Raw genomic sequence first — 10,021 nt, 5'->3', positions numbered from 1 at the left:
GAGAATAAAGCTATATCAATGAGACTTTCTGGGTTTACTATCTAGACAGATCCATATACAGATATGCATCACACATTGGCTGTTATGAGCAGAATGAAATTTATTTAAAATCATTGATTTTAAAAAAAAAAAATTTTTTTTTTTTTTTTTTTTTGGTTTTCATTATCAACAATATCTGATCTTCTTTAAATAAATAGGATCCAGCTGGTCAAAATGATCAACTTGAATGCATATGTATAAAATATCTTATTTAACAGACAAAAATTAATACTAAATGCATTACGACAAACAAAATCCCTTAAGTATCTTTACCACGTAAAAATTACAATGCTCCTAAACACAGTATAATTCAATAAATTGCTAGCAAAAAAATATTTCAAAAATTGCTGCACACCTCAAAGACAAAATGAAGTCACTTTAAATCAACTTTCACACATTTACTTGGTAGGACAAAGCTGATTTTAAAAAAAAATAAGCAAGATTTCAGAATTTGTCAGCAAAGAGTGCAAGTTTGTTTTTAAAACAGTACAAATACACATTCAAGAGTTAAAATAAGTTTCTTTAACAGTGAACAGTTTTCAACCTACCAACAAAACTGATTGTTGTTGGTGGTATATCACTAAGGCACATTTGCTGAGTAGAAGTCACAGTATTTCAAGGCACAGGAAAAAAATTGATTGGTATCAAGCAATTTAAGAGATTTGGAAGTTTATCCAAACATACAGCTGCATAGTATCCTTTGAATACTAGAAATATGAGCATGTGAAGGTTTTGTGCAATTTTTGGAGTCATCTGGTGTAACCCAGTGAAGTTAAGATACTTTTAATATTTGACCCTTATGCAAATAGTACATATTAAAAGAAAAAATGTGCTGATTTTGTGGCAGTGCTTTGATTGTTATCTAATGTCTCTGGAATAAATGCATTCCAAAGTGATAGATCCACCCTTTAAAATGAAATTTATTAGAGAAATGGTTATTTGAATGTACATACCCAAAACATTAACATTTTGTAAGGCATTCAATATTTCTCTTAAGTTTTCAATCAGTAGGTACATCAGGTAGTAACAATAGTAATAATAGTAATACAGCATTTTAACATATGATAAATGATGAAAAAGCTGATGGGTTCCCTCTCCCAATGAAGGAACATGGAGTGACTCATCTTTTTGTCACCAAAACTTACAGTAAAAGACCAGATACAGTGAAATCTGAAGTTAATCTGCCCAAAATAAAACACTGTATTGTTACTCTTATTGAGAATTTATCCTATAAGCATATCAACCAATTGCTGGGTGATGACTGATTGGGTGTCTACCAATTAGCCGTTTAGCAGATACCGAGCCTCTCAAGTGTTCCAGGACTTGCGGTTCTCTCCTTTGCTGTGGCTGGTTGATGCCCCACTGGCTTCACCTTTGGCCAGAGTGGTGAGGGCTGCCAGGTTTGGGCTGGATCCAGACAGGTTGGCACTGCAGCGCTTTTGCTGTTGATGCTGGCGACGCCGTTTGGCACCACCACGGGTCACTCTGTCGGGTCTTACCAGCACCCCATAACCAGGGTTACAGTGGAAGTAGTGCTTACCGCTTACCGAGCCATCATTCTTTCCTAGAGAAAGATCAAAAAAGGTTTTTTAGATGTTTAGACTGTGATCAAACTACGTAAAATGTTCATAAAGAATGACGTAAAATCAGTTAAAATGCAGAAATTATTGGCAGAACTTAGGTCTATTTTGCTCACCTGCTGGTACCTCAAGTTCCACTCCCACCCAAGTACCCTCTGCAAAATCTGTGGATCCCACATATCGCACAGTACCACTCTTATTGTTCCCCACAGTCACAAACTCCCCTTCTTTCAACCAGTCAGGAAGAATAGTAGTAACAGTTGCATCTCCTTCCTCAGAGTCAGAGAGGATTTTCAGACTTTCCATTGGCACAGAGACGTTGAGTCCTGTTCCTAAGCTGCTAGACAAGTCCACATGCCCGATCTCCTCCTCACCCAGAATACGATGAAAGGACTTGAGGTCTGAAGACTTTACTCTCTGGATCATGAAAGGATTGGCTGCTGAGGCAGTACGTTTGGAAGGCCAAATGTTGGAAAGAGGAGCAGGAGCTGGGTCTTCAGACAAAGCCGGGATTAGGTTTTGAGCTTGATCTTGAGCACTGTCAAAGGTTGCTTTGTCTTGTTTGGGCTGCTGAGGCTGTTGGACTATCGATTCCAGCTGACTTTGTTGTTCTTGTGCAGATAGTTGTGTTTCATCAAGGAGTGATATTTCAGCTTCTTCCTTACCTGTCGCAGCTAGCTCAAGTTCTCTCATAGGGGTCTCTGATTTTGACTGGTAAGTTTGGGGTAATTTTGCCTGTTTGGTTTCATTCTCCTGTACTACCAGTGAATCTTTGAGTGGCTCAGAATTGTTTAATCCAATCTGGTCAGTTGTGGAGTCTTGCTTTTGATTGGTCTGGCCTGGTAAGTCTGATTCTGCAGTTGAATCAGGCTCTCCTTGATCCTTCAGCAAGACCGATGGACACTGATTCGGTTCTTGTTGACTCAGATTTAAATTTGATGGAGTATCGTTTGGTTTGGACAGTTGCAAGTCAGTCCTTTCTGCAGCTGTCTTGCTGTTCAAAACCTGCGATGACTCCTGAGGCTGTGATTGGTCCACAAGAAAAGATTCAGGGTGAGTGTCAGATTGTGTGACTTTATTGTCCTCTTCTTCGTCTGGCACCATGTCAAAGTCAGATGACTGAGGCAGGTCCCAGCTCAATGTGTAGACCTCTGACAGGGTTGCTGTAGATATGCTGGTTGATGTGTATCTACTGGATGCTTCGCTCACCAGGCTGAGGGTGGATTCTTCTGTTTCCAGGATGATTGGTGATGGGAGAGGAATGGATTTGAGTCTCTCTGTTTGGATGTTAGCAGGAATGATTTCCTCAATGGGAACCTGGGGGAGAGCCATGGCAGCAATTGTGTTAGTGACCCAAAATACAGCGAAAGGCTGTATTCCTGTCTGAAATGTTGACACTTTCCAAAGTTAAGTCTTAATTCCAAAAGCAACATTGCAATAGACTCAAGCTTATCTTTCATTGTTTTTTGTACTAAGTCAGATTGTACTCTGCTAGACCGCTGATAAAACTGGGTCGATCACACTGCTTCAACTGCTGGAACTATTTTTTAATCTCTAGGAATTACATTACTGTAGTTATAATTTCTGATTAAAATGCACTTAAACTTGCACTTGATTTTTTGGCAAATTGGGGGTAGCAGAAACAAGTTGCAAAGACATTGACATATTGCCGCATAAAAGTTATAAGAGAGAACTTGTTAGCAAGCATTTTCTTCTTTACATACCCAGCATATATGAAGGAATGTTACCATTCATTTTGAGTCTGGTTTCTACCCAGCTGGCAAATGTTTTGGGCTCCACTGACTCCTGAGGGAAACATCTGGCACTTTAGCTGCTAAACAATCCTCTGTGCTCACACGCTAGTCTGACATTGTCTGGCTGCTGTTTGGTGCTGGGCAATGTAGTATACAGTGGGTTTATAGGTGACTTTTTCACTTAAAAACAGCTGTCTGCCACGGTTGGAAGCGAGGCTGATGAGAGCCATAAGAATGAACCAAAACAGTAAAGATGTGTCGGTGTAAAACCAAAACAATAAGCCAAAAGTCACTAAAAACCTTAGTACAGCTGAGTTTAGTGATAATTCCTTGTTGGTTCATAGCCACATCACATTTAATATAGTCACTTCAACGTCTCCTACTGTACTGAAGCTTTAGTGCTGTCCCTCATTTGTAAGTCACTTGGCTTAAAAGTGTCTACCAATTGAGTAAATGTAAATGTAAAAAAATGAAGTCATATAGAGAAAAAGAAGTACAACAATAATAGTCCTAATGACAACCCCTTCCCCTTACACAGAAATCCTATCTAGAATCTCAGATAACCCTTTAATTTATTATGTCTTTTGGATTTCATTGAGAAAATTATAACAATTCTTCAGCTGTATGTAGAATAAATTACCAGACTAGACATTCTCAGTTGTTGCACCATGCATCCTTGCAACAGGCTCCAAATGAGTAATAGTTAGAAAAATGTTTGTAATTGAGCGTGGAGTTTTCTCAAGTAAAGCTATAATCATTTTGAAGCAGTAGCTCCATCTGGGACAATACCCATTTTACAAGATTTCTTATTTAAGTCCAACATTCATAGTGAGCAAGGTGTCGCCACATCCAGCAATGTCAGATAGAGAAGAACAAACGATATCCCAAAAATGGTTTATGCCCCTGCATTCCCAGTACATATAGATAGCTACAGTTCTGGTTGAAATTATTGGCACCCCTGAATTTTCAGTACAGAATTTATAATATCTTCATTAATGCAAATTAACCAGTTGAGTATAATCAAAATATTTTAATAAAATGTCAATGTTACTGAACAACAAAAAAATGCGACATAAAAAAATACAGACATAATATGTACGCTTGACATAATTATTGGCACCCTTTTGACGATTTAAATTAGTTCCTCAAACAGAATAGAAAACAAATAAATTGCACTTGTGCTTAACTTTCAGTTTCCACATAACCTGAATTTACCAATGAATGATGGTTTTACTGCATAGAAAGGGGCTGACTGTTTCCAGTTTTTTTCCAAGTTTCACTGTCATAAAACTGTCAAGCTGCTTCCAGGACGAGGTGCTAAGAAGAAACTCAATGAGAAAAGTCTGCAAAGGTTGATGTGGCCTGAGGAAGAAACACCACGCAAGACATCTAAAGAGATTCAGACTGATCCGAAGCAATGGTTGGTGTTGGTTTTCAGCCGGCACCATACACTGCACTGCAAGTAGGACACCACTGTTGAAAGAAAGGCACAAAAAGGCGAGACTAAAGTTTGCAAACAATTTCATAGATAAGCCACAGTCTTTCTGGGATAATGTTCTATGAACAGATGAAACCAAGGTAGAGCTCTTTGAGAATGCAGCGCTTCAGTTTGCTTATAGGCGACAAAATGAATGTAGAACATGGTGGATGTTCCATCATGCTGCAGGGCTGCTTTGCTGCATCTGATAGTGGAGGCACTAAATGTATTAAAGGAATGATGAAATCAAAAGATTACCGTGACATTTTAGAGCAAAATGTGTTATCTAGTGTCAGAAAACTAAGTTTGAAGCGAAGGTCTTGGCTCACTTAGCAGGACAACGACCAACAGCACACATCCAGCAGCACAAAAGAATGGTTGAAAAGGAAAAAATGGATTGTTTTAAACTGGCCAGCATGAGTCCTGAGCTAAATCCCATTGAAAACCTTTGGAGAGAGCTGAAATCTGTCATTGCAATAAGGACTCCTGCAAACTTAAAAGCGCTTGAACGCATAGCAATGGGAGAGTGGTAAACACTAACAGCAGAAAGGTGCAAGAAACCTCTAGATGGCTACAACAAATGTTTAGAGGCTGTCATTGTTGCCAAAGGTTCTGCAACCAAATATTAGTGAACGGTGCCAATAATTTGGTCTGGGGTACATTTTGTGTTTGTATTATTTCACTATTATGCAAATTTTGTTTTTTGTTTTTTTTATTTTCTTTTGTTTGTAACCATTTTATTAAGATATTTAATTATACAAAATCGGTTAATTTGCATTTATTTCTGAACATATTCTAAATTCTGTACTTAAAATTCAGTGGTAACAGTAATTTCAACCCGGACTGTATAACACCATCTGGGTTTGGAGAACCTACTGGCTTCTGATGTTCGCTCATTCCCTCTTCCACACTGGCTGACTGCACGAGGATGCGTGTCGAGCCCTGCAACAGGAAGGAAATTTGAAAGAAGTTAATGTCATTTCAGATAAAAACAATCTGTACATTTGCACTGAGAGGTTGTCAAGCAGATTTGAAGATGTAATAATGAGCCAGTCAGTATCGTGGCTGTGCGGTTCAACCTGAAGATTAGATGTTAATATAAGCCTGTAGATTTTCAAACTGGTCATTATACAGTAAAACAGAAGCAGAGCCAGTCGGGGAAGAACTTAATTTATGACTCTAACAAGACGACAGATACTGTAGGCTGAACATCATACTTTACTGAATAATTAAAACACATCACTGAGCCAGACTGTTGCACTGGGTGACATGTTCCTTCATTAACCATAAATATGGGCCTGTATATGGGTTCATAAATAATCAGCAGAGCACCAAATGTGTATTACTCTGCTGAAGTCGGGGACAGTTAAATAGTCCCCAACAAATGCACTGCTCCTGTCTGAGTGACATTTGCTAAACTAGAATTATTGCCTTATGGCTGTATGCCTCCGCCAACCAGTCAACTTGCAGTTTATATCCATTTCTGTCCCGACTCATATATTTAGTGAAGACTTTGAAGGAATTTAATCAAAAGGTATTAAGTGTATTTTATCATAATAAGCATATTAATTCTTGAGGTATGGCCAAAAACACGTTTTTTGACGTCACAGTGATCTTGACATTTGACCACCAAATTCTAATCAGTTCATCGTTGGGTCCCAAGTGCACATTTGTGAATAATTTGAAGAAATTCCATCAAGGCGTTCCTGAGATACAGTCGCAAGAATGGGATGTATGGACGGATGGAAAACCCAAAAACATAATGCCTCTGGCCACAGCTGTTGCTGGTGAGGAGGCATACAAATAAAGTGCCAAGATGTTTTAGGAAATTACTGGGCCCTTTTAAAATATAAAACAATACCTTTATGACCCATTTTCTAAGATTTACATCTTTGGTAGGAACCCGTGGGCTTGGGTCTGAGTGCCAAGGACAGAGTAGGGAAGCCAGAAAGTACTGAGAGACCAAAGCATTGTTGGTTTTGGTCCTTGATATGGAAAATATAGACACAAGCTTTGTCTTGTAACACTGTTAACTGAGATTATAATTAAATACTCAGTATGTTTCAGAAAGAAGTCAGAATGTGAGACTTCAATGTTTTTGCTCTCAAGTAAGTCATGTCTCAAGTTCTCATTTTTGTGTATGAATGCTTGACTCGCGGTCTACACATCTGTTGTAGACAAGATTTGTTACAAGATTTGTAACTGTTTATTGTAACACTCCAAATCTGTAGTCATTAGGTTTTTACATGGCAACAGTTAATACAGAGTAGTATCCAGCCTTATTACAGTCTTGCACATTTAAGCTGCAGTTCATGTCACCAGACATATGAAGAACTTTCTAAGTGAGATTTGTAAGGTAAATCTCGCCTCTGTATGGATTGTTTTTCATCCAGTTTTTGAGATCAGAGTTGTAATCAATAACTCGTCCAATTTACGTATCCAATAATGCAATACTCGATGCTTTTGTTTTTGTAATAACCTTTGTAAAAAACTGTTGCAGGCGGGGTAGAAAAAGCACTAATTAGGGCAATAACCTCAAACAATGCACCAACAAGGCCAGACGGGTTTCCATTCCAACCAATTACCACAGCACGGTTCCCCTGATTAGCTTCCCTTGCAGCTCAAGGTGATAATCAATCAAATCAGATGCTATAGTGTTTGGCTGCAAAGAAATAGCTGCAGACTCCTGAGTCTCGATTGCATATGTTTGGAGATCTTTGGATAAAGAGGTGGTGAAGGAGCGGGGGCAGGGGGGCGTCAGGATGACGAGGTTCATCTGCTCCTAAATAATCCTCCTCTACACACAGTGTGCTCCTGTCTCAGTGGGGGATGTTTGTAGAGTGTTTTCTCTGATCACAAACACCTCAATTACTTGGAGGACACCAACTACATTTGTACGTGTGCGCTGATAATTTAATTCTTAACCTGAGTACCCAAGTAACCTGGTTTTGATTCAACAAATGTAATGTTATGACTCAGAGTAACAGTTAAATTTATATTTTTTTGTTTATTTTAAAATACTGTAGCAACTGTTCTGTAAAAACCAGGCACTGCCAAAATACAACAGTGACTGGTAATTATTAATACTGTTAATAATGATGTTGTTTATAATAATTGCCTCTTTATATTAGCAGTAAAACTTCTCTGTTCTCAGAGCTCTGTGTTATCAGTCAAATTAAGAACATGTAGCTGGCTGCAGCATCTTCATACTTTTTGCTGATGGACTGTTTGTAGATGAGACAAGAGATGGCAGGAACATTTGTTTAATTGACTTGTTCACTGCAACATTGAGTTCAGGGGTTTCAAAAGATTCATGTTCACAACTTAGCGAATGAGGCCTTAAAGGAGTAATCCAGCAATTTAGAATTGAACTTCCATAACGCTTGTGGATGCAAGAGACAGATTTAAAAAAGAATGGTCAAAATCAATGCAGCAGAGACGGAGCTATCTTGACTTTTATCCCCACGATCAACTCTGCAATCATACAACTGTCTTGAGCTGTCTAGTGACATTAGAGTCAGTCATAAAAATTAGACTCTCTCACTTTCCAACTCTATGCCCCCAGTTTGTAACAGGTTTTCAGTTATAAATGCATAGATGATGGTAATGTTTTGTATTTTTAGTACTGATTGGTTAATGGACTGTATATGAGGAAACCAGAAACAACTTCAGGCACCACTTAGTTGAAAGAGGAGAGATAAATGAAAATGTTTGGTAAATATACAGTGGCTTCAGAAAGTATTCAGACCCCTTCACTTTTTGCACACCCTTATTGTTTTGTAGATTTAACTTTAAAGTGGATAAAACTGCAATTTTTGTCAATTACTCTACAATCAGTAACCAATATTGACAGTGAATTGAAAACATGTTTTTAGAAATGTTTGCAAATTTCTTAATTTTTTGATTTTTAAGTCTCTTATTAAGTAAGAAAGTATTCAGATCCTTTGCCGTGGTACTTCAAATTGTGGTCAGTTGCATCCTGTTTTCTTTAATTATCGTTGAGGTGTGTCTAGAATTTGACTGGAGTCCACCTGTGGTAAATTGAACTGATTGAACATAGTTTGGAAAGGCACACAGTGGTGTATATAAGGTTCCACAATTCACACTGCATGTCAGGACATAAAACCAAGCCATGAAGTCAAAAGAACTCTCTGTAGACCTCTGTGATAAAATTGTGGCAAGGCATATATCAGGACTAGAGTATAAAACAATTTCTTAAACTATGATAGTTCCAAGGACTCTTCTAGAGTTGGCTGTCCAGTCATACTTAGTGACCGTGTAAGAAGGGCCTCAGTCAAGGACGTTGACCAAGAACCCAAGGGCTCTCTAACAGGGCTTCATAAGTCCTCTGCAGAGAGGGAAAACCTGCTGAAAGGATGATAATCTCAGCAACACTCCATAAATCAGGCTTTTAGGGCAGAGTGGCTAGATTGAAGCCACTTGTTTAGCGTGTGCCAAACAGCATTTAAAGGACTCTAAGAGCACGAAGAAAAGGATTCTCTGGTCTGATGAAACAAATATTGAACCCTATGGGTAGAACTCCAAACACTATTTCTGGCAAACACCAGGCACTGCTCATCACCTGGCTAGTTCCAATCCCTATGGTGAAGCATAGTGGTGGCAGCATCATACTATGGGGGTGCTTCTCAGTGGCAGAGACAGGGAGCAGGGTCAGAATTGAGGAAAGGATGAATGCGGCCAAATACAGAGAGGTACTTGAAGAAAACCTGCTCCAGAGTGCACTTGACCTGACACTAGGGCAATGGTTCACATTTTAGCACGACAATGACCCAAAGCATACAGCCAAGACAACATTGCCGTGGCTTTGGGACAAGTCTCCGACTGTCCTTGAGTCGCCCCACCAAAGCCCAGACTTAAACCCCATAGAAATCCTCTGGAGAGACCTGATGATGGCAGTTCAGATGCTTCCCATCCAACATGACAGAGCTTGAGAGAATCTCCCAGGAAGAATGGGATAAACGGCCTGAATCCAGGTGTGCAAAATGTGTAGAGATTTACCCATGAAGACTCGAAGCTGTAATTGTTGCCAAACGGGCTTCTACAAAGTACTGAAATAATAGTCTTAATACTTTTATAAATGAGAAATTTCAGTTTTCTGATTTTTATTCAAAAAATTTAAAAACATGTTTTCACTTTGTCATTATGTGTTT

The 10,021-nt window shown here is 38.8% G+C and overlaps 1 protein-coding gene across 6 annotated transcripts in view; it reads right to left on the bottom strand.

The window, feature by feature from the left end:
• Nucleotides 1-159: 159 nt before the first annotated feature.
• LOC120788690 (kinesin-like protein KIF13B) overlaps nt 160-10,021 on the bottom strand; it is a 43,198-nt gene continuing 33,336 nt past the window's right edge. For 4 of the 6 annotated variants that reach the window (XM_040124671.1, XM_040124665.1, XM_040124666.1 and 1 more), the window contains 3 exons: nt 5,727-5,792; nt 1,736-2,936; nt 160-1,603 (listed from right to left, as the gene is read on the bottom strand). In XM_040124671.1, coding sequence (XP_039980605.1) covers nt 1,347-1,603; nt 1,736-2,936; nt 5,727-5,792 — 1,524 coding nt within the window. In that variant the 3' untranslated portion in view covers nt 160-1,346. Of the gene's footprint in view, nt 1,604-1,735; nt 2,937-4,456; nt 4,847-5,726; nt 5,793-10,021 lie in introns of those variants that run through there. The other 2 variants (XM_040124668.1, XR_005707282.1) reach the window with 2 other exon arrangements.

This window comes from Xiphias gladius, chromosome 4 (assembly GCF_016859285.1).
Source record: "Xiphias gladius isolate SHS-SW01 ecotype Sanya breed wild chromosome 4, ASM1685928v1, whole genome shotgun sequence".
Lineage (NCBI taxonomy): Eukaryota > Metazoa > Chordata > Actinopteri > Istiophoriformes > Xiphiidae > Xiphias > Xiphias gladius.
Note: the sequence above shows the minus strand (reverse complement) of the source record. Positions and strands in the feature narration are given on the sequence as shown.